We start from the raw sequence: 27,695 nt of genomic DNA, 5'->3' as shown, positions 1-27,695 counted from the left end.
AGGTGTATAGTGGTGCACCCACGTTTCATCAACAGTTATGAATCGACGCCAAAAATCAACAGGGCTACGCCTTATCATGTCCAAACACTGCTGTGAAGCGGCCTCTCGAACTCGTTTTTGTTCGACACTGAGCAAACGCGGCACCCATCTTGCCGATAGCTTTTTCATATGCAAATGTTCATGCAAAATGTTGAACACACGTTCATATGAGATGTTTACCATTTCAACAATCTCACGCAACTTCACTCGGCGATCATTCATAACTATATCGAGGATTTTCTTGATATTTTCTTCAGTAACCACCTCTTTTGGCCTTCCTGTTGATGGTATTGTTGCAGTGCTTGTTCGGCCGCGTTTAAATTCAGCAATCCAATATTTGACCATGTAATCTGACGGAGCAGACTCACCGTAATGTTTATCGAGCTTTTCTTTTGTCTCTTTTGGCGATTTCCCTTTCAAATAATCGTGTTTAATCACTGCACGAAATTAGCTTTTTTCCATTTTTCAAGAAACACAAAAGATGTTTACTTCAAACGACTACAACAAATAAACTAATCGATGAATTTGGGTGACATTTTAACAGCTGCCGTTTGACAGATCGCAATTTGGAAAAAAAAATCTTTTTTTGTGTTTGTGCTGCCATCTAGCGCTAGGTAGCTTCATTATCAATCCGCCCTCGTATTAGTCATCGAGCTTTCACAGTAAATTTTAAGTCGATTCCTTTAAATTTAGACCATTAATTACCTAATTTTTTACCAAAAAGTAATTTAAAAAAAAACACAAATTTATGTTTTTTGTTTTGTAAATTACAATGAACCTTCACCAAGAAACTAATTTGAACGATTGAGAAACACCACTATCTGAATTGGAGATAATTTAAATGACAGAACGCTTAAGCGGCGACTGGTATTTCAGTTCAGTATTGATATTATCATTGGATCGTCTGCGCCGTACATTTGACGAGTTTATGTTTACAAAAACATATTTTTATCTATTCTGTGAATGTAGATTGCGTCTTGGAATCTAGAGAAGATAAGAAATCAAGGTATATTTCACAACTAAATTACCTTATTAGTATAAAATTTACGAGTATAAATTAACAATTTTATTACACTGTTTTGAGTTTGTCGTTTTTGAGAATTACGTTTAACAAGCATTAAAAAATAATTTATAGAAATCGGGAAGTTTAGAAGGTTTTTAAAATGTTTTTGATTTCAATATTTTGAGTTTGTCCAAATGTTTGTAGACAAAAGACTGGATTCCACCCCCTAGAAAATCGTTAACACTTTGAGCGCCGGCCAAATACAGGTAGAATTTACCCTGTGCCCGGCTTATTTTTGTGAAATTTCATGCTTTGTGAAGGGTTCCTTAAAAGTGTCACAATTATGAAAGTACTGGGTTAAATCAATTCAAACTTCTCATTTTTATTTGAAACAATTAAATAAGTGAGTTTGTCCAAATGTTCATAGACAAAAGACTGGATTTCACCCCCTCGGGGGTCATTCAGATTAACAAATTACAACAGGGATGGAGAATACCTTAAATACGGGAACTGGCAGAGGAAGGATGAAAGCCGAGTGAACGCGGTTGAAATGCGATCTCTTAGACGAATGTGTGGGAAATCAATGTATGACAGGGTTACGAATGATGAAATCAGGCGAGAGTGTAAATCTGAGTCAAGTATAATTGATAAGATTAAGAAAGGGTCTCTGAGATGGTTTGATCACGTAGAACGAATGGACGACGAAAGAATGGTAAAACCAGTATATGTGGCGAAAATGAATGGTAAGGAAGACGTGGCATGATCAGATATACCAAAATCTTAAGTCTGGACAAAAGCAAACAGAACCGAAGGGCATGTATGACAAGATGTATGAATGTGGAAGAGGCTAGGATTGTATGTCAGGATAGATGTGTGTGGCGGTTCATTCTCTCTGTTTACCCCTACGGGGAAATGGCGTGATGGTAGTAGTAGTAGTAGTATATTAACAAATTACAACAGGGATGGAGAATACCTTAAATAAGGGAATATGGAAGTCAAGGCATTTACAGGGCTTATTATGACCTGTCATTGGCTGGTTTAAGTGGCCACTTCACACACTGTGTAACATTCACCATTTCGCCTATGTTTGAACATGTAAATGCCTTGACTTCCATATACCCTTATTTAAGGTATTCTCCATCCCTGTTGTAATTAGTTAATTTTAATTAAATAAGTCATTTTTAAATGATAGTTTTGCCAACATCCCACTTTATGGAGAGCCACATTGCGCATTGGTATGCTCGCACATATACAGGGCCTTACTCCTGTTTTGTGCTTTGTATCCCGGAGCCGTGTAAACAGGTGATTATAATAACCATGCGTTGTGTCCCGGTCCCGTGTTTTCACGTGGTTGACCAGCAGCAAAAAAGTATTAATAAATAAATAAGCGGCCACTTTACACACTGTGTAACATTAACCATTTTGCCTATGTTTGAACATCCATATTTCTTCAATTCTTCCATTTGTTGATTTTAGTGAAGTTAAAGAGCTGAAACTGACTCAAATATTGTAATGAAACCAACTGGTCCAAGAAATAGTTTAAAAATTGAAAAATTGTTTTCAGGCGTTGCCTAGTATGTGAAATCATTCAGTCAGATGAATCTCTCCGCAACAATAAAGGTTTCAGCTCTTTAACTTCACTAAAATCAACAAATGGAAGAATTGAAGAAATATGGATGATCAAACATAGGCAAAATGGTGAATGTTACACAGTGTGTAAAGTGGCCATTTTAACCAGCCAATGACAGGTCATAAGCCCTGTAAATGCCTAGACTTTCGTATTCCCTTATTTAAGGTATTCTCCATCCCTGTTGTAATTTGTTAATCTTAATGACTCCCGAGGGGGTGAAATCCAGTCTTTTGTCTACGAACATTTGGACAAACTCAAATATTGTAATGATTTATTTTAATTTTTGCTTAGTTCGATAGTCTTTGAACTAATAAATTATTTTTAAACAACACTGATCTTCCTCGCCATGTCATTTTTTGTTGTTTTGCAGATGATATCGATCGTTGTTGTTATGATATATAATTTCTTCGGCGCAGTATGGACAGCGATCATTGTGGGTATATTGGGAGCGCTGTACCTCTACAACCGCTGGGAGAGTAATTATTTCACGAGCCGTGGTATCAAGAGCATCCCTAGCAGGATTCCGTTCCTCGGCAATATGTTTAAAGTCTTCATACAGAAGGAGCACATCAGCGACGTCACAAGGAGACTGTATACCACATTCCCCGACGAAAAGTGAGCTCATTTTTAAATTCCGTTCCTTGCTTTATTCGCCCTCTTCTAGAATATGCCTCCGTGGTCTGGCCTCCATTCTATGTCAATCGCATAAATCAGTCCAACAGCGCTTGCTTCGAAAAGTAACGTGGACGCTTGGACTAGAGAGAGGTAATTATTCTTATGCTGATATAAAGTCAATGTTCAATATTTCTAGTCTACAAAAACGTAGAACTAATATTGACTCCATATATATGTTGGCAAGCTTCATGTAAAAAAGTAGTCGCCATAGTAATTGTAATTTAATTTTCACTTTTTGGAAAAAGATACACCTTACTATGGACTATTTCCATTAATAAATAAATAAATAAATTTAAATTCAAGGTCATACTTGTAAAACCATGATTCATCACCAGTTATCATCCTTTTAAAGAATCTATCATCGTTTTCATCAGCATGTTTTTGGCCAGGCCATCACCGTTAACGACGCGCGCTATAGGCTGATGATTACCAACTTCTTTTGGCCTGAATAGGATGATATGGACCTCAACTCCATGTGGTTTTGACAGGACGGCGCTTCGTCCCATACAGCTCATGCCACATTGGACATTCTGCATTAGCGATTTGAGAGCATGGCCGTCTCACGTGGAGGTGATGTGAACTGCATGTGATTTGACCCGTTAGACTTTTTCTCGTGGGGTTTCCTCAAGTCGCAGGTCTATGGGAATAAGCCACAAACCTCAGCGGCCCTCAAAGCCAACAAAACCCATGCCGGCAGTCGAATCCAGCCTAATTTCTGCGCCAGAGTCATGGAATATTTGACATTTCGAATGCGCACCACCCAGAGAAGCCGCTGTTGTATTCCATACATAATGACATCGATAGCAGGCGCGTGCGGTGACTTTTATCAGTAAGGAGAGCATGTGGACATCACCAGACGTCTCCGGGAGATCTTATCGCTAGCCAGCACTCTCGCCTCCTCCAACGTCAATTCCGCGTCCCTTAGTTTCGCCTAACGAAGCTGGAAGATCGGCATCGATGGTCTTCCAGGACGGTCGCCGTAGGTGTAAAAATAAAATAAACAATATAAACATCAAAACACCTAAAACAAGAACCGAGACAATCGTTCTTAAATTTCGCCAAGTGTCTACTTCAAACTTTACGATAGACGTTATTAGAGTCGTTTTTTCTTTGCGTTATACGAGTTGAATGCTTCGTATCTCTCCCGAGTCTCAAAAGAGAAATCTAAAACCTTATGAACCTAAAGCGCGTGCGCGAAAATTTAGACAATTGCTATGGGAACTAGACGCAACTCGACAAGCAGCATCCCGCGTGTACAACAAATACTATCAAGAACAAGATACCTAGATATTCAGTACGTACGTTGGTATAGGAAATACGCATATGTAGCTAGGTATGTATACTGAAGATATTGTTTGAATCGCGTGCACCCAAACATTCTCAGTAAGAATTTTAGGAATACTTGAAGGTTTTGTTTCGTATTTATAATGTTTTTTTGGTAAAATTCATGTAATTTTTTTTAATTTCAAGGGATGCGCCACATTTACAGTATCTTTGGACGGCACGCGCCTGATCAATAGACCTTTCAAACGAATAAAAAAATTGATTTTATCTCACACACACTTTGCTTTATTTCAATTTAAAGATAGGAAGCTATGAATTAAAGACCCTGTACGTAGAAGAGTTTATTAAATCGAGTAATCCGGCCGGGCCCTCGCAAATTAATTAGTTTTAACACTTAGGAACAGTCAAATATTGAATTTAATATTTTAAATAAAAATAACAAATAATTTTGAATTGAAAGACAGGGTAATGTCAATAGTTTTATTCTTAATACTGCGGTGACACAAAATAATGTACAATCCGGGAAGGAGAAGGAAGTGAAGGCCACCAACGGTCGTTTTCCTGGACTCGGTTCCAGGCAACATGGCGGCCACCCATCACTCTGATTGGCTGTCACAATCCCTCATTCTTGGTATAAATATTGCCATGTTACAATTTAATGTTCTTCGATTTTCTAGTGTTTGTACATGTAAATATTTATTTAAGTATGAGTAATTAATATGTTCAACTGAAATACCTAATTTAAAATCAACGAAACGTAAAAAAATATGTTGAACTCTTTCGATATTATTTATATGCACTTTATAATGGGCAATTATAAGCATTTTTTATAAGCTAATAAAGTAATCAATAAATTTAAATAAATTTACTGATTGTAAGCATTAAAACTACAAAAATGTAGTTAACTAAACTAATAGAATAATGTTTTGTAGTTTCTAACTCAAATTTTATTGTTTAATAAAAGAGAAGACTCGTTTTATATATTTTTTAAATTTTATGTTGAAATTTCTTTAAGAAGGTCACTGTGTTTTAATTTGAGTAAATTAAAATCTGCTCTGTTATAATATTACGATTCAAAATAATACATTTTTACAACTTAAACATTGTATTTTCATTCTTTAAATCTCTGGTACAACTGACCCCGGGTAGGGGACATTTGTACCAATCGACTTGGTCGGCTTAAAGGTCAAATATCTCTGTTGATATTGAATCAATACATTTAAAAGTGATGCCAACTTTAAATCGAATAAACCAAGTATATGAAAATATTAGTACTACAGGAATAGTATTTACAATTATCTCAGAATACAATGTTAAAGATAAAATGGTACAATTGTACCCGGTCTACCCTACGTGGCCAATTTGAACACAACTCGGATTTATGCTCATCATTAAGGGTATTATCACTCGGGAGGAATATAAACCCTTATAATGAATATTTTCATTCATTATTTTCGTTTCGAAAATAAGGTCTTTCGAGAACGATCGTTTCGTAAGTTGGTAATAAATTTTGTCACAGAAGTTCACGAGTAATGCATTCATTTTAATGTTGGTAATGCCACAGGCCACAGATAAAAATATAAGGAGAGTTGTCTATGTATTATCTCAAGCCCCCCCCCTTACCCACTCCACACTCCAGTTCCAGGCACTGACAGATGAAAGTCAAAACGGATTACATCTTACATCTCGAATTTCTTTTATTATTTTATGGTTTTTTAACCTCTTCTATATATTAATTTATTATGATAATGATAAATTTAATTATCAATTTATCATGAAAATTATGAATCACAACTCGTAGCGTTTGATAAGTGACAGGACGCCGTAAATGTAAACAAACGACACATAGAAAAAGGAAGCTGTCTAACAATACTCTATAAAATCCACAGACATTGATGAAAAAAAATCCGATGACGTCACAAAACATCCGAAGACGTCATACTTGATGACGTCACGAATTGTTTGTTTTTGGCACCATTCAAATTACTAGAATTTAATTCTAAATATCTCCCTTACTTCTGAACAGATTTTAATAAGAATAGTACTGATCGGCTTGTGATTTTTCAGATTAATTTATTGACTAATAAAAAAAATCCTTGATAATTGCCCATCACCTATGTATATATTAATTGCTCTTCTAATCAAAAACCCCACCGTACGCCCCTGCTATGCACCTATTGATGAATGCTTGTTTACAGGTACGTGGGAATACGCCAGTTTAACAAGCCCATAGTCTTAATTAAAGACTTGGAACTTATCAAGCAGATTGGAATTAAGGATTTTGATTTTTTCCAAGACCACATACAAACCATCGATGAAACGTTAGATCCTCTGTTCGGCAGCAATTTGGTGGCTCTAAGAGGTAAATTGTAAAAAATGATGTCGTTTTAATTCAATTCCATTCAATTAAATTATTTAAATACAACACATACATTTCAAACATACATTCAATACGTAAATATTGTAAAAAATAAAAAAATTCATGAAAGAGAGTTCATGTCAAAGTAGTAGGAGAATCCTGCTCCGAAAAATTGCTTCAGATACATGGAACAGATCGACATCCAGAGCGACGTTGTTCAGCATAGCGGTAGCCCTCCCAACAGGCAGTGTTCTCCTGTATATCGGAATATGAAACAATCTATGCTGATTCTGCCTTAGGTATTTATCAGGAGCATACAAATCAATGCTCATCATAATCTCAGGATTATCGACCATACCGCGCAACAATCGATAAAAATGTGTAGTAAAATACACATCCCTTGTAGTCTCTTAACTGTTGTAGCCGAGCATACCCTGGAGAAACTCGGCCGGGTAGAGCCGAGGATAATACTACTAATACCCGCACTCTCTCATGTAGAGATATCTCAGAAACTTCTTTTGGATTTTCTCTATCATAAGAGAGTACTTCAGTTCATGTGGCCCCCCAATCATCGAGCCACTCTCGAGTCTACTTCACACCGAGGAGTTGTAAAGAGTTCTCAGTACGCGGGTTTTAAAAAAAAACCCTGGCAGTACGCAGAACGAATCCTAACATCTTCAATGCATTACCACTGATTGTCTCTATGTGTTCATGAAATGTCAGGGCGCTTATAAATCTAACGCCCAGATTTTTAACGTTTGATGTTCGTATCAGATTTTGGTCATTTATTTTGTAGCAAAAAAATAGAGTTTTTTGGGCCCTAGTGACGGACGTGGCCAAACACTTATATCACATATATTAGATATATCCGCTTGGAAAAGATGAAAATCATCAGAAGTTGTCACCTTTAAGAACAATTTTAAGTTGTCCGCAAACCACAGAAAACGCGAGTTCAAAATTACATTTTTAGTATTATTAATGAAAAAAGAGAACAGCAATGGACCCAGGTTAGAGCCTTGCGGGACACCCAAGAAAGTATAGAAACACTCTGTCACAAATAGACCGCAAAAGACGTATTGGCTTCTATTTTGGAGGTAGTTCGCTATTAATTTTATCATACCATCCGAGAAACCGATTTAAACCTTACCTAGGCGCCCCAGAAATTATTTTTAATTATATTATGAAATAATTACCTGATAATTTAATAAATACAAGAATGCCTAAGTATGTCCAAATGTTTGCAGACAGGCTGGATTTCCTATCTAGGGAGTTATTTAGATCAAAATTTGTTGCAACAGAGGGAAATCATTTTTTGAGAAGGGAATACAGAAGTCTTGGCAATTACAGGGCTTATAGCCTGTCATTGGCTGATTTAAGAGGCCACATTCTGCCTATGTTTAAACATCCACATTTCCTCAACTCTTCCATCTTGACTTTTGTGAAGTAAAGGAGCTGAAACCTGAAAAAGTAAAGGAGAATGATGATCGTTACCAGCGTGTAAAGTGGCCGCTTAAACGGGCCAACGACAGGTCATAAGCCCTGTAAATGCCTAGACTTTGAAATTTTCTTCTAAAAAATGTTTTCCCTCTCTATTGCAGTATATTTATATATTTTTATACCCAATATTTCCACGAGTGTCCATTTCATAGTGTGGCAAATTTGATATACCATTTTTATTTTTCCGAATATTTTCTATCTAGGATTAAAAAAATATGAAAAATTCCATCCATTTTGAGCTTAAAAAAAAAAAAAAAAATTAAATTAAATGAAGGGTTAATATGCTTTAAAAGCACGTTTTAAAAAAAATGTGAAACTCCCTCAGCTCATTTACATTATGACTGTTAATAATGTCCTGAGGAAGAGAAGGGTACATCTCCATACCAGTTCCAGTTCTTTTGATTTCTGTTGCACAGCCCCCGTCGTGGCGAGTGCACTTGAATAAATAAGCTCGTTGACTCGCTCATAATGTCCTGATAAAGATTGTGTTTATAGGACAAAAATGGCGCGATATGCGATCAACGCTGAGTCCAGCCTTCACCAGCTCCAAGATGAAGGGCATGTTTCAGTTTGTAGCCGAATGTGGGGATGAAATGACCCAATACTTCAAGGAGCAGTTGGACAAGCCAGAAAATCAAAGTACGTTCAATCATTAGCTTAACGTGTCAAAAAAACAACATTTATATTTAGTTATATGACCCCCGAGATCGTTTATTTCAGAGATAGCTAAGTCTAGAGGTAGTATATTCCAGAGGTAGTTTGTTCAAGAGGTAGTTTATTCCAGAGATAGTTTATTCCAGAGGTAGTTTATCTAGAGGTAGTTTATCCCAGAGGAAGCTCATTCCAGGGGTAGCTCAGATCAGATGTTATTTATTCCAGAAGTAGCTCAGTTCAGAGGTAGCTCATCCCAGAGGTAGCACATTTTAACGGTAGCTGGATCCAATGGTAGCTTATTCCAGAGGGTAGCTCAGTTCAGGGGGAGCTCAGTCCAGAACAGAGGTAGCTCAGTTCAGAGGTAGCTCATTCCAGAGGTAGCACATTTTACCGGTAGCTGGATCCAATGGTAGCTTAGTCCAAGGTAGCTCAGTCTAGGGGCAGCTGATTCCAGAGGTAGCTCAGTTTAGAAGTAACTCATTGTTCCAGAGGTAGCTCAGTCCATAGGTAGCGCAGTGCAGATGTAGCTTATTCCAGAGGTAGCGCATTTTAACGATGGTTTGATCCAATGGTAGCTAAGTCCAGAGGTAGCTCAGTCCAGAGGTAGCTCAGTGCAGAAGTAGCTTATTTTAGAGGCTTTTTGAACAAAAAACCAAATAAATCCTGCAACCAAATATGATAATTTCATATTTTTTTTAGATAAGGAATACCTTGAAATAGACTTGAAAGATATTTTTACCAGATATACAAATGACGTGATTGCAACATCTGCGTTTGGTATAAAGGTTAATTCTTTGAAAGAGCGAGACAATACATTTTACACCATGGGAAAAGAAGCGACGAACTTCACCGGAAAGGCACTGATAAAATTTTTCTTCATGATTATTTTTCCAGGCATTATGAAGGTAAGTTACGTACTGAATTTACATTTTCTATACTGGAAACTCATATAAGACTGTAAACATAGCGTTCCTTCCCAAATCCTTCCTATTTCAAAGTTCTTATGCTTCTACCGTCCTGTGAGCAAGTCACATGTAAAAAGTTGTCTCTCTGAAAAATCTTTATCATATACTGCGTCTACATATTTCATACAAAGTGAAGTTTAGTGTTATATAAACAGCTAAATTATACAGTTCATCAACATCTACACGATACCGGTATCCGTGCTGCAGCAATAGTGAAGTGCTCCATATAAGAAACAATCGGAAGAACTTTAAAAGTGAGTAACAATTTCCATACAGTCCACTTAACTCTAATTCCCCCTGTTATCCGTGCTCAATGCCAACTGGCCAAACAGTAAGAATGATGCAGAACATCTTTTATTAATTTTATCTTATTTATTTATTTATATACGACATTTCTACCATTTACATATATGTGGTATAAAGAGTGCTTAAAAAAAAAAACTAGTATGAAATATTAATATACTCGTACTGTACACATTGCGAATTACTTGAAATACATATATATTTTAAAGAAATTACACAATAACAAAATACATTAATCAATCAAATTATAACTATTCCAACCCAATCTTCTGAAGATGATTTGCTCTTTTTGATAAAAATATGTTGGTCACTTTATTTTTTAAGTAAGGCAGAGATAAACTAAATATATCAAAATGTGATGCATATTCATTCCCGGTATTCTGTAATCTAACAATAGGTGAGTTATATTGAGCTACCGTTCGACAATTTTGACAATAAAATATTGTAGATGTTCTGCTTAATCTAGGTGGTACATAGAATGAAATCAATTTCAGTAGATCAGGGGTATCAAACATTGGTTTTATTATTTTATATAAAGTCGTACGATCGGTCGATGTTCTTCGTTCTTGCAATTCAGTTAATTTAAGAAAGTGTAAAATTTTGTTATAATTTAATTGACTAGTATTTGTTTTGTTTGGGAAACCGAAAGCTCTACATATTTATAATCAGGAATCAGAACCCATCGGCTTTCCACATATTTCAGTAAACACAGGACAGCCAGTAGTAGACGTGAGTGGAGGGTAATGCCGTACACCTAACTTTGAACGTCATTTTCTTGAAATCTATTCGGTATCAGGCTGACGTTGCGTTAGCCTTAGACTGTCATGTATTTTTAAACAAAAATCATGCCTTTTAGCATGCTTTCCTATTTTGAGATAACTAGCACTATCATTTAAACAACTCTCGACTCAATGCACAGTAACACAAAGCCCGCTTTCAATTGAGGCATCCATCGGTACAGTACTCAATCAAAAAATAATATTTATATTGGATCTGTGAAGTCTACAAAATTTGATACTAGATCTTTACGTACCAATTTCAAAATATACAGAAACAGGACGTGCGAATTGAAGAATTATTTTTTCCAAAAGTACTTTGTCAACAATATTTTGAGTTTGTCCAAACTTTTGTAGACGAGGACTGGATTCAACTCCCTGGGGAGCTGTTAACATTAACATATAACAACAGAGATGAACAACATTATAGAGAGGGTAATATGGAAGTCTAGGCATCTACAGGGCTTATGACCTGTCATTGGCTGGTTTAAGTGGCCACTTTACCCACTGTGTAACATTCACCTTTCTGCCCTTATTTGAACATCTATTTTCCTTCAATTCTTTCATCTGTTGATGTTTGTGAAGTTGAAGAGCTGAAACCTTTATTTACGCGGGTGAGATTCATCTAATTGAATTATTTCACCTACATACTGGGCAACGCCTGAATTTTTTTTTTTTTTTTCAATTTCTATACTTATTCATGGACCAGGCGGATTTATCAACAATATTTTGAGTTTGTCCAAACTTTTGTAGACAAGGACTGGATTCAACTCCCTGGGGAGCTGTTAACATTAACATATTACAACAGAGGTGAAGAACATTTAAGAGAAGGTAATATAGAAGTCTAGGTATTTACAGGGCTTATGACCTGTCATTGACTGGTTTTACAATTTATACAAAGTGGCCACTTTACAAACTGTGTAAAATTCCACAGGGAGTTAAATCCAGTGCCTATCTACAAAAATTTGGACAAACTCAAAATATTGATGAGAAACATTGTAACAGACGCGGCGGATCACTGCTTCGTCCGTAGCAATCGCGCCCGTCACAAGAACTGTATTTCTATAGGCGCTGGTGTCAAACGCAGAGTGGCCGGGCGTAGGCGGGCCTCGGCCGACGAACGATAAGCTCCGGGGGAGGTATCGCTGCCTAGAGATCCCTTGCGGGGTCGCTAGCGAGTAGCGCTGGCGGCCGCAATCCTGAGTCAGGCAACCGGGTTGTAAGGCCGGTATCTCTCCGTCGGTGGGAACGGCGGGGTGTGTTCCGGGGAAGTATCCAAGGGTCCAAATTATCCGGGGTCCAAAATCCAATCCAAAGAGTATCCGAGTTCCAAGTCCAGGGGGGTAGCGGTGTTCGAATACAGGTGGCGATGAGGTCCGGTTTGAAGCGAGGTAGGGAGACGAAGTGGAGAGTAAGAAGCCTTAGTAGTGTGACGAGATGACTGACTTTATTTTTCCCCGGCGGGGCTATATATACAACATTTTTGCCGTGCGGCGGCGGGCTAGGCCAATAGCGGGCGGTGCTAGGTTGACCAATCACGCGGCGAGAGAGATAGCGAGCACATTTGCCGGCTCTATCGGTCTCTCTCGCGCCACGTATAAGGTCCCCACCCTCCCGCTACCCGGCCGCAGTTCCCCGCCGACCGCGCGGCGATCAACACTCATACAGAACAACATAAAAACACATTATGGGCATACAAATATTTTCATGAATTCTAATCTATATGTGGGCTTCAGTATGGCGATGACCACCCCCGAAAGTGACAAATACTAGTCTTTATTGAGGAGGTGGTATATCGCTTACACATACTGAAGCCCCCTATGCTACATTAAAGCCCCAGGAAGGGCCGCCAAGTTGGTGTATGTGCTTTTACGTCGGCAACACTCCCCCCTGCCGAGGAGGCATCTCTGCGCCGACGTCGTCCTTGATCTGCAATACGGCGAGCTTGACGGCGGGTCGTGTGTAGGTTCCGGTGGCTGTCTGGACCCGGGCGCTCCTGACTTGTCCATCCTTCCCTGGTGTGACTGCTATGATGCGTCCCCGCGGCCATTCATTCCGCGGGAGGGCGGCGTCCGTTATTATGACCAGGTCGTCGACCATGATCGGTGTGGCGGCCTGTTGCCACTTCTGTCGCTGTGCCAATGTCGGGAGATATTCCCTCATCCATCTTTTCCAAAATGCGTCGGCTAGTTTCTGCGCCACCCGCCATTGTTTTCTGAGGCACAGTTCGGGCGGCGCGTCTCTGTAATCGGCCAGATGCGGCTGGGCCCCGCTCGACCCGATGAGAAAGTGCATCGGAGTCAGCGGAGCGTCGTCTCGGCTGTCAAGCGAGACGTGAGTTAGGGGCCGAGTGTTTACTGTGTACTCGGCCTCCGCTATCGCTGTCATTAGCGTTTCCTCTCGGGGGGCTTGTTCCTTTAGAATCACCATAAGCGCCCCCTTTATCGACCGGACGAGCCGTTCCCAGGCTCCCCCCATGTGTGGCGCCGATGGCGGGTTGAACACCCATTTGATCCCTCTCCTTGTTGCCTCGTTCTGTAGTTCGGGATCGTGAGCTAGTTCCTTCATGGCGGCCGCCATCTCTTTGTCTGCGCCTCTGAAGTTCGTCCCGTTGTCCGAGTAGAGCGTTGTCGGATGTCCTCTGCGGGCCGCCATCCTTCTGAGGGCCTGCACCGTCGAGTCAGTACTCAACGACGGTGTAATCTCAATATGCACGGCCCTCGTAACCATGCACGTAAACAGGGCCCCGTATCGTTTCTCCCGGCGTCTTCCGATAGTCACGTATACGGGCCCGAACATGTCCACCCCACAGTGGGTAAAAGGCCTTACGTGATGATCGAGTCGGCCGGCAGGCAGCTGTCCCATGAGCGGAGGCTGCGGGCGGGCCTTCTGTATTCTACAGTAGCGGCACTCGTATATAATTTTCCTTATATTTGTCCGTAATCGTGTTATAAAGAACTGTTGTCTGAGTTCGCTGAGTGTCCGCTCTGTACTTGCGTGTTGCCGCGACTCGTGATAATGCCTTATCAATAGACGCGTATAGGCGTGCGCTCCGTCCAGTATGACGGGCGCCTTCAGTTGCTCGCTCACCGCGGGCGCTTCCATAATTCGCGTCCCCATCCTGAGGACGCTATCTTTATCGAGGTAGGGAGTGAGGCCCAGCAGGCGGCTGTTCCGCGGGAGGCACTCCCCCCGTCTAATTGCGGCTATCTCGGCGTGGTAACTGTCTGTCTGGCTTATGAGTATCCACGCCCTCTCTGATGCCTTGAGTTCCGGGGCGATGAGTGTCGCGCTTCCTGTATTCTTTTTCCTGCAGCGGTTTATGAAGCGCAACACCCACGCTGTAGTCCTGATCAGTCTCCGCCAGGAGGAAAATCTTCTTTCGTCCGGGAGGGCTGTCATCACGATGGCACTGTTCGCACACTTTATTTCACTACTTGTATCCGGGGTCGCCGTTATTACCTTGAGCGGCGGCCATTCACTTTTATTTTTCTTTATGAAACTCGGCCCACTGAACCACATGCCGGCCGGGGAGATGTCTGGTATCTCGCCGTCCCGCGTCCCGAGATCAGCGGGGTTCTTCTTTCCTGGTACCCACCGCCACTCTTGAGCGTTCGTTAGCTCATCTATTTCCCCTAGGCGGTGGGCTACAAATGGCGTGAAGATACGCGAATCACTCTGGACCCAGCACAGCACCGTAGTAGAATCTGTCCAGTAGTAGGTATCGCGTATATTACTTCCGCATTCTTTCTTGATTGTGGCCGCCAGTCGTGCGGCCATGAGCGCGGCTTGTAATTCCAGGCGTGGAATTGATAGCGCTCGTAGCGGGCTAACTCGGCACTTGCTAGCCATGAACGTCGCATTCCTTCCGGCGGCGTTCTCCTCCACGATGTAGGCTACGGCGCAGCTCGCTTGTTCCGAGGCATCTGAAAATACATGTAGCTCTACTGGCTGGCCCTTGGCGCTCGATACGCGCCGCGGTATAGCGCACTCGGTATTGCGTAATATGTCCACCCAAGTGCGCCATTTCTCTGCGTGTTCTTCATTCACTTGTTCGTCCCACTCTATGTGGGAGCGCCACACATCTTGTAGCAGTATTCGCGGGCGTATTGTCAAACACCCTACGAAACCGAGCGGATCGAAAATGCTCATAACTTCACTTAGCATCTGCCGTTTTGTAGGCCTCTCTGTTGGAACCTCCCGTGACACTTTAAATTTAAATTGAAACTCGTCTGTCACCGGGTCCCATTTGATGCCGAGGACCCTCTCTGTCACGGAGGTTCCGCTAATTATTTCGCGTGCGCTTTTCCCTCTCAAACTCGAAGGAATCGCTTCCATTACGGAGGGATCATTACTCGCCCAATTCGCGAGGATGAATCCGCCCCGCCGTAGTAGTTTGCTGACATCGTGGCGCAGTTGTATCGCCTCTGTTGCACTGTCTACGGCATCCATATAGTCGTCCATGTAGAATTTATTTCGCACAGCATCCCTGGCGGCGGCCATCTCTCGCCCGTGATCTTCTGCGACTTGATTTCTCACGTACTGTGCGCTGCTCGGTGAACACGCCGCGCCGAACGTCATCGACGTCATAATCATTTCCCGAATTTCTTCTTCGGGACTATCGCGCCAGAGGAACAGCTGCGCCCTCTGGTCTTCTTTTCTTATTTTAATTTGGAGAAACATCTCCCTTATATCTGCTGCCAGCGCGATCTTTCCCTCGCGAAATCGCATTATATTTCCCATAAGCGATGAGAGAAGGTCCGGGCCGTTGGCCAACATGTCGTTCAATGACTTCCCGTTGCAGCGGCTGGCGGCGTCAAATACTATCCGTATTTTATCCGGTTTATTCACGTTCGTCACTGCGAAATGCGGCAAAAACCAAAGCCCACTCGCAGTGTCTTGTCTTTCAGCCAGCGTCAGTTCCCGGGCATACCCCTTGTCTAGATATTCTTTAATCTTTAACTTGTAAGCCGCGGCGAATTCACTGTTTTTACTGAACTTTTTCTCTATGCTTAAAAATTGATTCAGCGCTGTACGGCGATTATCCGGTAAACACATTCGATTGTCTTTCCACAGTAGCCCTGTCTCGTACTGTCCTTGCGGTAGGAAACGTGTCGTGGCTCTCATGGTTTCTGTGGCTCGCGCCTCCTGACGCGATATCTTGGCTGTCGAACTTATACCTAACGCGTCGACGGCGTAATTCTGTTTAACTAGATTTTCTAGTCTCTGTTCTGTACTAAGCGCCATTAGTATGCTGGCGTTAGTCTGGCGTGTCCGCCCACCGTGTATCACCTTTCCTAAGGCTGTCACTGAGGCGATGTATTCCCCGCATCTCCGTGCCTCTCTCGTCACTATGAGAGAGGCGTTATCTTGGCCGATGAGTAACTGCGGGCACACTTGTCGCATCCTGCCTTCCCTTTCAATCACGGGCTGTAGCGGCAGACTCAGCTTCTGTATTGTGTTTGCGCGGAGAGTGAATAAATCTTCCGTAACTCCGCGCACTTTAATTGTGACTTTTCTTGATGCACTATCTGTTACGCACATTCCGCCGGCACCGTGGATTTTTAATCCTCGAGTCTCTCCCGGCGCGCCGATGTCGTTTGCTATTTTTGCGTCAATCAATGTCACGGTTGATCCCTCATCCAGTAACGCGTACGCGTTCACTCGTCCTCGCGGACCACTTAACATGACGGGAATCACTTTTAGGAGGACCGGTTCCTCCCGAGCGTAGGTGCTCGTCACTATATTATTCGTCCGCGAACTGTGGCCGTAATCGTAGTTTCTTTCACTTGAACTCGCGGCGCGGGTTTCGTTCGCGGTCGGTCTGTTTCCCCCGGCGCCCGCCGCTGCAGGCGTGTCGCGGCGGGCACTATTATCTGGCGCTCGTATATCGGCGCTAGACCGAGCTTCACTGATATCGGCACTATTTCTGTCGTGTAATGTCTTGTGATGTGTTCGGCGACATCCATCGAGGCCGCACTTTTTTACATTTCTACACTTTATCGCCCGATGAGTGTTCGATAAACACGAAAAACACAAATTCTTTCGCTTCACTATGTCCCATCTTTCCGAAATACTACACTCTATGTATTCCTGGCACGTTTGTAGTAAATGTCCTCGTCCGCACAAAACACATGACGCTACACTTTTCCCGTTTCCCTCTGTTGAAATCACTGTATGCACTTGTTCTCGCTTCTGTGGCTTCTCGCGTTGTTTTCCGCTGTCCACTTGCGGCTCTATTCCGCCGCCTATCATTGAAGATTCCGTTAAATCTTCCAAAAAGAGCGCGAAATCCTTTGCGGAGGGCCTCACCCGGTTTCCTCTTCTGCTGTACCACCAGAGAGACTTCATGCACAGCGGTAACTTGCTCACTAGTTCACTTAGTAGTTGTGGCGTAGACATGTAATCGCCACCGAAGCCTTCTAAGGTCGCTATCGCGTTCCGAACTGCGCTAGACAGATCTACTAATGCTTGCGTAGATCCGTCGTTCTGTATGCAGCGGAGCCTTCTCACTTTTTCCAACAAGGAAGACGCTACAATGTCCGGCTGGCCGTAGTGTAGCTCCAACGTCTTCATTATCACCCTCACTTGGCTTGGATCCACTAGTAATGACGACACAGATTCTCTTGCCCGTCCTTTTAACGCACGCTGTAGACGCAGGAGGTTTTCTGGATCCGAAAGGCAGCACATCTCCGTCGACTGAGTGTACTGCGATTTGAAAGTAGCCCATTCCTGCGGCTCTCCGGCGAAGGCGGGTAGGTCCTTGGCAGTAGATTGGCGCGCTATCATGGCGCCGACTCTGCTGACGTCCTCTGGGGCTGAAGTCGGGCTTCTTCCTTGCGAGGCTTCTAGTAGAATCGCCATTTTTGACAGCACCGTCATGATGCCGTCCATATCCGTAGCACGCGGCGCGGGCTCGGGTGTCGTCTCCAAGGGCACGCGTCGGTCTTGATCGCGTAGTGAAGCACGGAGCGTTTGAACCTGCGTCCTCAGCCGCTGGACTGTATCTTCGGATGTGTCCGACTCGGCTGAGTCCTGATCTGTAGCAGGGTCTTCTCTCGGTTCCGTGCCTCCTCGACCCGAGCGGAGTGAAGGGGTTCTCGAAGTCATCTCTAGGCGCTCTGCGATGAATATCCGGTTCTTCTCGAAGGACCAACTTGTAACAGACGCGGCGGATCACTGCTTCGTCCGTAGCAATCGCGCCCGTCACAAGAACTGTATTTCTATAGGCGCTGGTGTCAAACGCAGAGTGGCCGGGCGTAGGCGGGCCTCGGCCGACGAACGATAAGCTCCGGGGGAGGTATCGCTGCCTAGAGATCCCTTGCGGGGTCGCTAGCGAGTAGCGCTGGCGGCCGCAATCCTGAGTCAGGCAACCGGGTTGTAAGGCCGGTATCTCTCCGTCGGTGGGAACGGCGGGGTGTGTTCCGGGGAAGTATCCAAGGGTCCAAATTATCCGGGGTCCAAAATCCAATCCAAAGAGTATCCGAGTTCCAAGTCCAGGGGGGTAGCGGTGTTCGAATACAGGTGGCGATGAGGTCCGGTTTGAAGCGAGGTAGGGAGACGAAGTGGAGAGTAAGAAGCCTTAGTAGTGTGACGAGATGACTGACTTTATTTTTCCCCGGCGGGGCTATATATACAACATTTTTGCCGTGCGGCGGCGGGCTAGGCCAATAGCGGGCGGTGCTAGGTTGACCAATCACGCGGCGAGAGAGATAGCGAGCACATTTGCCGGCTCTATCGGTCTCTCTCGCGCCACGTATAAGGTCCCCACCCTCCCGCTACCCGGCCGCAGTTCCCCGCCGACCGCGCGGCGATCAACACTCATACAGAACAACATAAAAACACATTATGGGCATACAAATATTTTCATGAATTCTAATCTATATGTGGGCTTCAGTATGGCGATGACCACCCCCGAAAGTGACAAATACTAGTCTTTATTGAGGAGGTGGTATATCGCTTACACATACTGAAGCCCCCTATGCTACATTAAAGCCCCAGGAAGGGCCGCCAAGTTGGTGTATGTGCTTTTACGTCGGCAACAAACATTATTCTCTACCTTCCGTCACTCTTTTCACAAATACAAGAGTTACTAGATACGCCACCCTGATGCTGCAAAAACAATTAAACATTATACAACCTTTGGTCAAAGAGGATTGGCCTACTACTCGGTTAAAGTGTACAATCTACTTCCATTATCCATAAGGACAATAAGTAAGATCTCACAGTATAAAATGGCTGTTAAGAAATGGATGGTGGAGACAGGGACGAAGGAGCACATGAAGCAAGTGAGGCTGAGGCTCACTAAGCAATCATTGCTTTTCACCAGGGCCTAATATGTATTGTAATTCGCATTATATTTTATTTATTTATTTATGTATTTTATTTAGAAAACATACAGTCATACAAAATAAGTACTAAAAACAACAATTTTTTAACATAAAAAGACCAATTAAGTTTTCATAAATTAAAAAGATATAAACATTAAATGTGACAAAAAATAAAAAAGAATTTAACTGAGAAAAGGATAATTGTTGACATTTGCGTTTTCCATGGAGGTAATAAATTAAAATAAATAAAAATACCGAATGTACACTCCGAGCCATCCACGCACACACACGAACGCACATATAAAACATACACAAACATATACATTACATGCGGCACATATACATAGCATAAACCACTCGAGATGCACATTCAGCAACTATCCCAAATAATCGACCCCATGAAGAAATTTTCTGTACAAATGCAACGTGCAGTTAAAAATGTCTACATCAATACTGAGTCCGTTATAATTTCTACAGGTACGTCTAATGAATGAATTCGAGGTATAATTGTTTTTACAAGTTGGTACATAAAAAAGGGAATTTAATCTAGTATAGCGAAGAGGACAACGGAAACCAATATTTTGTAAAAGATACGGCGAATCAACTATGTTATTGAGAATTTTGAAAAGAAAAATGAAATCATATCTAAGGCGCCTTTTTTGTAGTGATTCTATATTAAAATTGATCAAAGATGCGCCGTAATCATTTTCAATGTTACCAAAACGATATTCCAGGCTCCTTATAAATTTCTTTTGAATGTTTTCAATTTGATTAATATATACATTATATTGAGGGGACCATACTAATGAAGCGAATTCGAGTTGACTTCACACATAAGTATAGTAAAGAAGTTTTAATGTATTCGGTGATGAGAATGGCTCGGAGATTCGTAAGATAAACTCTAGAAGTCTGTACGCCTTATCTACTATTGTATTTATGTGATCTCTAAATAAAAGCTTATCATCCATCAGTACGCCCAAATCTCTCGCTTTCATTGAACGATTGACAATTTTCCCAGATAGTTTGTAGTCAAGTAGTATACTTTTTTTCTTTCGAGTAAATGACATGACAAGACATTTATCAGAATTTAATAATAACTGATTGTCCTTGCAATAGCAACAGATTCTATCTAAGTCAGCTTGAAGAACTTCGCAATCATTATCATTATCAACACATTATGAAGATAAAAAACTACCAAACAATATAAAAATGCTCAAAGATGCCTACAAACATTGCGTTGCCCAGTATGTAGGTGAAATAATTCAATTAAATGAATCTCACTCGCGTAAATAAAGGTTTCAGCTCTTTAACTTCACAAACATGAACAAATGAAAGAATTGAAGGAATATGCATGTTCAAATATGGGCGGAATAGTGAATGTTACACAGTATGTAAACCAACCAATGACAGGTCATAAGCCTTGTAAATGCCTAGGCTTCCATTTTCCCTTCTCGACAATGTTTTCCCTCTCTGTTGCAATAAATTAAAATTTATTAAATAAATAAAACACGAGTGATACTTTAATCCACAAATTTGGAATATCCAGTGACCGGTTTCATCGCTTTCGCGACATCTTCGAGACTGGTATCTTTATTAAAAAGTTAAATGTATTTATACAGAACAGAGGTAAGGATAGATAATTCAAAGTTACATGTAAGTAAATTCAATAAAGTTATTTTTATCTTAAGGATCATTATCAATATAGGATATTCCAAATTTGTGGATTAAAGTATCACTCGTGTTTTATTAATATAATAAATTACAATGAACTTCCATCAAGAATTTTCACTTACAAACTTAAATGTTTTATAAATTAAAATGTGAATAACTCCCTAGGGAGGAAATCCAGACAGTCCGCAAGCATTTGGACGTACTCAAACATTGCTGAATAAAGGTTTCACTTGTTTCAGATGCTGGGAATCAGAATCCTCAATGAGAAGGTGAGCAACTTCTTCAGGAATCTGGTGCAAGGCACGATGGACACTCGCGAGAAGCAAAATATCTCCAGGCCGGATATGATTCAGCTGCTGATGGAGGCCAAGAAGGGGTCCCTGAAGCACGACGATGGGAAGGATGATACCGTCGAAACTGGATTCGCCACCGTCCAGGAATCTTCGCTCGTAAAACAGGCTGTAAAGACCAGTGAGTTTGAAAATGATCTAACCCAACCTATAGTCCTTAAAATTTAGCTTGATTAAAATGACAGCTGCCAAACTAATGTCAATACTGATGGGAAAGTACTGATCACTGATCATGTACCGATCACTGATCATGTACCGATCACTGATCATGTACCGATCACTGATCATGTACCGATCACTGATCATGTACCGATCACTGATCATGTACCGATCACTGATCATGTACCGATCACTGATCATGTACCGATCACTGATCATGTACCGATCACTGATCATGTACCGATCACTGATCATGTACCGATCACTGATCATGTACCGATCACTGATCATGTACCGATCACTGATCATGTACCGATCACTGATCATGTACCGATCACTCATCATGTACCGATCACCGATCATGTACCGATCACCGATCATGTACCGATCACCGATCATGTACCGATCACCGATCATGTACCGATCACCGATCATGTACCGATCACTGATCATGTACCGATCAAATCGATTTTATCAGTTTTTTCATGCAAACATGAGACTCTGTTGCCAAAAGTTTATATAAAAATGCAAAAACAAGCCTATTATAGTGTGTTTAAGACAATTATTCTCAAAAAAAAAAGACATTTATACTTTTTTCATGAACAAAATCAAATGATTTTTTTATTCGATCAATTAACATTGATAAATTTGTCCCATCTCTAAAGTTTTTGCAAAATGGTAAAAACGGTGCTTTAGAGCCATAATCCTTAGAGAAAGTACGGGAATACTTTGTATGAAGAAAACTCAATCAGCAAACTTTGGTAACAATTGCCATCAAGCCCTGGCGATACAGATGGAGCCATAAACAATGAATGCTTCCTGGGAGCCTTAACCACACTTGCCTTCAAGAAGAGACATCAGGTTCTCGACCTCCTGGACGTCCGCTGCAGACTGCTTGTCAGCAGTTCATGTCAGAACAACAGAAAGCATAATCGACTTTGAAGGATGCGCTATGTGTTATGTGCTGATGTAGTAAGGATTAATCGACGTCCACTAGATCAATTGACAAGACACGAAGATGTTGTATTTTAATTTATTTTATTTTTTACGCCTTTTGAAAAGTTTGTCTGAGTCTTTCGTTTAGTTGTCTGGTAGTTTATTATATAATTTCAGCCCCTGATTTATTAGTCTCGATTTTCTTTATATAATTATTGGTTAAGTTGTTATTTTTGTCTTCATGATTATTTCTGTCTAAATGCCCCCGTTTGGCCGATGCATGTGGTACTTTACAAATGGATTCCATCATTTACTATTTTGAATAGCAACTGTAGATAACAGAATCCAAAAATACACTATTTTTGGTATTACAGATAATCTTAGACAAATGTTCCCTCCTAGGGCAGTGGTCGACAAACCGCGGCTCTTTAGCCACTCAAGTGCGGCTCAGCGCAAGTAGTTACACTTTTTGTTCAAATTATTTAGTCTACTAGTTCTACAGAATAACTTCTAGGACTATTGCCTTTTGAATTATTAAGGATATTGCAAATACTGTTATCGAATGCATGGAGAAGCATCATATTCAACTTGATGAAATTATTTCAATTTCAACATATGGAGCTTAAATTATGATCGGTTTTTTTTATTTTTCGAAGCAAAAATTAATCACGAAATGCTTTTTTACTATTGCATATTCATCAAGAGGCGAAAAATGTCTAATGTTATAGATTTTGTGATCAAGATTGTCACAAATTTCATTTACATCGCTAATTTAAAGAATGTTTACTCAATAACAGAGGGTAAACAGAGGTTTACTAAGCTCTTTATTGTACCATTTTTAATACAATTTACAAGTTTTAAGCAAATATATTATTTTCATACTTACGCACCCATACACACGCACCCTCTCCCTCTTTCATTCCCACACGCACATGTATCCTCTCCGTCATTCATTCACGCATACACACATTCACATACACATGAATACAAACGTCACACAAATACAATTACTAAACTTCTTTTCTTATATATTATGTGTCATTATATTTACAGTGGATTTTTGTAATTGGCTTTAGTATTGTTAAGATTTTTCTAATTATTTTGTTTATGTAATAGCTGTAAAAATCCCAAATAAAATGAAATAAAATAAAATAAAATAAAATAAATACGGAGATCTTCGCTGCATCATAAGGTTCGTTGGCTTAGAAGAGGAAACAGTTTAATGAAAAGAAATTTGGCTCTCAAAAGAAATCTTAATCGTTGTTATGCTGATCTTTGACTCTTTTGACTAATGAGTTTGCCGACCACTGCCCTAGACGGATTATGTTTAGCAGATGGGTAAATGCCATATGCGTCTGGGAACTAGGTACTTACTTTGCATCCCGAGTGGAACGTTATTCTTTAAAGCCAGCTGATAAAATGCAACATGTGCCTATGCAACTGCTTAATCATTTACAGATGCATGGGACCTGGCAGAAGTAATCACTTCAATTAAATTCATTTAGAAATAAATTGATTGTTGCTTGTCTAATTGCAGAATGGTCTGACGATGAGATAATCGCGCAGGCTGTGATATTCTTCCTCGCGGGCTTCGAGACCTCGTCCAACCTTCTGTGCTTCATGGCGCACGAGCTAGCAGCCAACCCGGACATCCAGCGAAGGCTGCAAGCCGAGGTAGACCTGGTCTCCCAGAAGTCCGATGGGAAGGTATCCTACACCGACTTGCACGCGATGAAGTACATGGACATGGTGGTCACAGGTAAACTATTCCACTAACAACTAGAGTAGTGGTACTCAGCAAATAGGACAAAACAGCATATTTCTGTTTTTTGGGCAATTGGTAGTGTTCCTCAGGGCTTTCACCTAGACCCGAAGCTGTTCTTAATATTTTCTAACAATGTTTCATCATAACCATCATCATTCCCTTTCCGTACCTAATGGTGCATAGGGCGCTGCATTGCTACACCAATCGCAGCATATCTTGATTATTTTTTTTTACAAGAATTTAAGATGATCAGTTATTATATACAGGATTATCATAGTTGAGGGTTGGAGCTCGTACCCCAGTTAGATATTAACAGAAGACACGAAGTTGCTGTTCAATGAGTATTTATTACATGGCGAATAAGATACAGCGCTTGGTTGTGAAGCGCAAGCGTAGCAGCGATGATAGGTTGAAGAGACTGCACTTGAACTACATGCTGAAACTGACTGGGCGTTGACTGCGCCCTATGGTCTCGTTATAGGCCACGTTCCTTTGTTGTTCATTTCTCCATGGTAAGGAAGATGTTAATGTATTGCAGGATGATGCTCTTGTGTTTTGCAGAATGTGATAAATTGAATTCAATAGAAAATGCTGAATTGCTTCTTGGAGTCATGACTATAAATTCAGGTGAAGTTATTTAGCACATGTAGGTGTGTCATTGATTATGGACTATGAACTCCATTAGTCTTACGATTCAGGTGCCAGTCCAGGCACTATGAAATATTCTAGAGTTAAAACACCTTTTCAAATAAATATCTCACGTCGACCATGTTAGGAATCGAACCCGAGACCTCTTGCATGGTAGGATACGCTGACCACTACACCACAATGCCGGCTAACAATATTTACATGGAATTTAATCAAAAAATATTTTAAAATCAAATATTTTTTTTTAGAAACATTAAGACTTTGGCCCCCTGGAGTTGCTTTAGACAGAAAGTGTGTAAAGCCATATACCCTTCCTCCTCCAAATGACTCTTCGAAAACAGGAATTATGGTAAAAAAACAGTATTTAGAATATCATTAGTCGGTATCATACTACTAACTTTGAGAAACCAATTTTAAAATGCAGTCTCTTCGTCAGAACACTAATTAAACCAACATGCAAAACCCACTATACACCTTCACCAAAGTTGTTGCACAAAAATATGAAACCAACACGACATGCATTTTAATAAGCACATTATTAGGACGAACATGCACTGATTAGATTATGAAAATATTATATATTAAATTTATTTCAACAGAGAGGGAAAATTTTTGAGAAGGGGATATGGAAGTCTAGGCATTTACAGGGCTTATGACCTGTCATTGGCTGGTTTAAGTGGCCACTTGTTTGAGAAATAAGACCTCAGAACCTCAGAGGTTTATACCCGTATGCAGAGACAAAACTTAAGGTGAGGAAAGTACATTCTAATCTCAAATGCGGAGAATAACTCGAAGATGAAGACAATAGAATGTACTTTCCTCACCTTAAGTTTTGTCTCTGCGTACGGGTATTAGTCCCAAATTTATCACTACTTCTACTACTACTACCATTACGCCATTTCCCCTTAGGGGTAGGCAGAGAGAATGGACCGCCACACATGTCTATCCTGGCATACATTCCTAGCTTTTTCCACATTCATACATCTTGCCCTTCGGTTCTGTCTGCTTTCGACATGACCAGACTTAAGATTTTGGTTTATTTGATCATGCCACGTCTTTCTCGGTCGTCCTCGTCTCATTTTACCATTCTTTCGTTGTCCATTCGTTCTACCTGACCAAACCATTTCTTAATCTTATCAATTATACTTGACTCAGATTAACACTCTCGCCTGATTTCATCATTCGTAACCCTGTCATACATTGATTTCCCTCACATTTCAACCGCGTTCATTCGGCTTTCATCCTTCCTCTGCCAGTTCTGTTTCACTTCCACACATAAGTGTTGGGACTAAAACTCCGTTGCGCACTGCCAGTTTAGCTTCGATTGACATATTTTTATTAGCAATTACTGTGCTAAGTGCTGCGTCCATTTTATTGCCCGCATTCACTCTTCTTTCAACATATTTTTCTACTCTTCCACCTCTTAAAAACATGCTTGCCAGATACACAAATTCTTCTACTTGTTCAAGACATTTGTTGTTTACATTTATTATGCCATCAATAACCTCACTTCCTCTTTCCCCAGGTGATAAAATAGTATTCGGAACTTCACACAGGTGTGAAAGGAACAGGATTGAAGTTTGCAAAAAGGAGACAGGTGTAGGAATTTATTTACGCTGTGACACATTATCAAACGGCCTAACCAATAATATTTTTAATGCATCAACAGACCTAAACTCTCTTGTTGTTCTAATAATAAAGCCTGGGGTTTTTGTGGCTCTTTTAACCATCTCATTCATTTTGTTGACTTTTTAGTTGAATGTCAACGACGGAATATGGCTGTCCATATATGACATCCACACGGACCCAAAGTACTATGAGCATCCTATGAAATTTGATCCGGAGAGGTTCTCAGATGAAAACAAAGCTTCTATCAATCCTCAGGCGTACCTACCATTTGGAATTGGACCGAGAAATTGTATTGGTAAGTGAAAGAGTGTTGAGCAAACAGTTGTTTTTAGTTCATTGCCATTTTTATTATCTGCACCCACAAGACACTAGATTGAGAACTATTCCTAGACTCAAATCGGTGTTCGATTTAAAATATTATAAGTTTATTCATTATAGTCCTAAAAATATAGCTTGATAAGAATGACGGCTGTCAAATTAATATCATTAGTGATGGGAAATTACTGATAACTGATCAAATCGATTTTATTAGTTTTTTCATGAAATCATGAAACTCTGTTTCTGAAAATTGATATAAAAACGCAAAAACAAGTATATTATAGTGTGTTTAACACAATTATTCACCAACAAATAAGACATTTATGCTTTAACATGTTACAACAGAGATGAAGAACATTTAAGAGAAGGTAATATAGAAGTCTAGGCATCTACAGGGCTTATGACCTGTCAATGGCTGGTTTAAGTGGTCACTTTATACACTGTGTACCATTCACCATTCTGCCCATATTTAAACATCTATATTCCTTCAATTCTTTCATCTGTTGATGTTTGTGAAGTTAAAGAGCTGAAACCTTTATAATGTTCATATTCTATATTCATTATAAATGTATGTTCATATACATTTATAATTAATGTAGATGTTTAAATATAGGCAGAATGGTGAATGTTACACAGTGTGTAAAGTGGCCACTTAAACCAGCCATTGACAGGCCATAAGCCCTGTAGATGCCTAGACTTCTATA

The 27,695-nt window shown here is 40.7% G+C and overlaps 1 protein-coding gene across 1 annotated transcript; it reads left to right on the top strand.

Annotated features, from left to right (window-relative positions):
* Positions 1–918: 918 nt before the first annotated feature.
* On the top strand, positions 919–26,991 carry LOC148274298 (cytochrome P450 9e2-like). The gene is made up of 9 exons (XM_088237325.1): positions 919–1,045; positions 3,043–3,287; positions 6,830–6,993; positions 8,983–9,126; positions 9,841–10,046; positions 21,426–21,657; positions 24,169–24,390; positions 25,293–25,393; positions 26,800–26,991. The coding sequence occupies exons 2-9, from the start codon at positions 3,043–3,045 to the stop codon at positions 26,974–26,976; spliced, it is 1,491 nt and encodes a 496-aa protein (XP_088093451.1). The 5' UTR covers positions 919–1,045; the 3' UTR covers positions 26,977–26,991.
* Positions 26,992–27,695: the final 704 nt, after the last annotated feature.

This window comes from Micrasema longulum, unplaced genomic scaffold (genome assembly GCF_059751315.1).
Source record: "Micrasema longulum isolate JH-2025_06_02 unplaced genomic scaffold, ASM5975131v1 h1tg001693l, whole genome shotgun sequence".
NCBI classification, from domain to species: Eukaryota; Metazoa; Arthropoda; class Insecta; order Trichoptera; family Brachycentridae; genus Micrasema; species Micrasema longulum.
Note: the sequence above shows the minus strand (reverse complement) of the source record. Positions and strands in the feature narration are given on the sequence as shown.

Bases quoted from the DNA above. Each gene is read 5' to 3' on its own strand.
- LOC148274298 (XM_088237325.1), top strand. From the start codon at position 3,043: ATGATATCGATCGTTGTTGTTATGATATATAATTTCTTCGGCGCAGTA. The intron at 3,288-6,829 runs GTGAGCTCATTT...GCTTGTTTACAG, and splicing joins ACCACATTCCCCGACGAAAA to GTACGTGGGAATACGCCAGT. The intron at 10,047-21,425 runs GTAAGTTACGTA...CACTTGTTTCAG, and splicing joins TTTTTCCAGGCATTATGAAG to ATGCTGGGAATCAGAATCCT.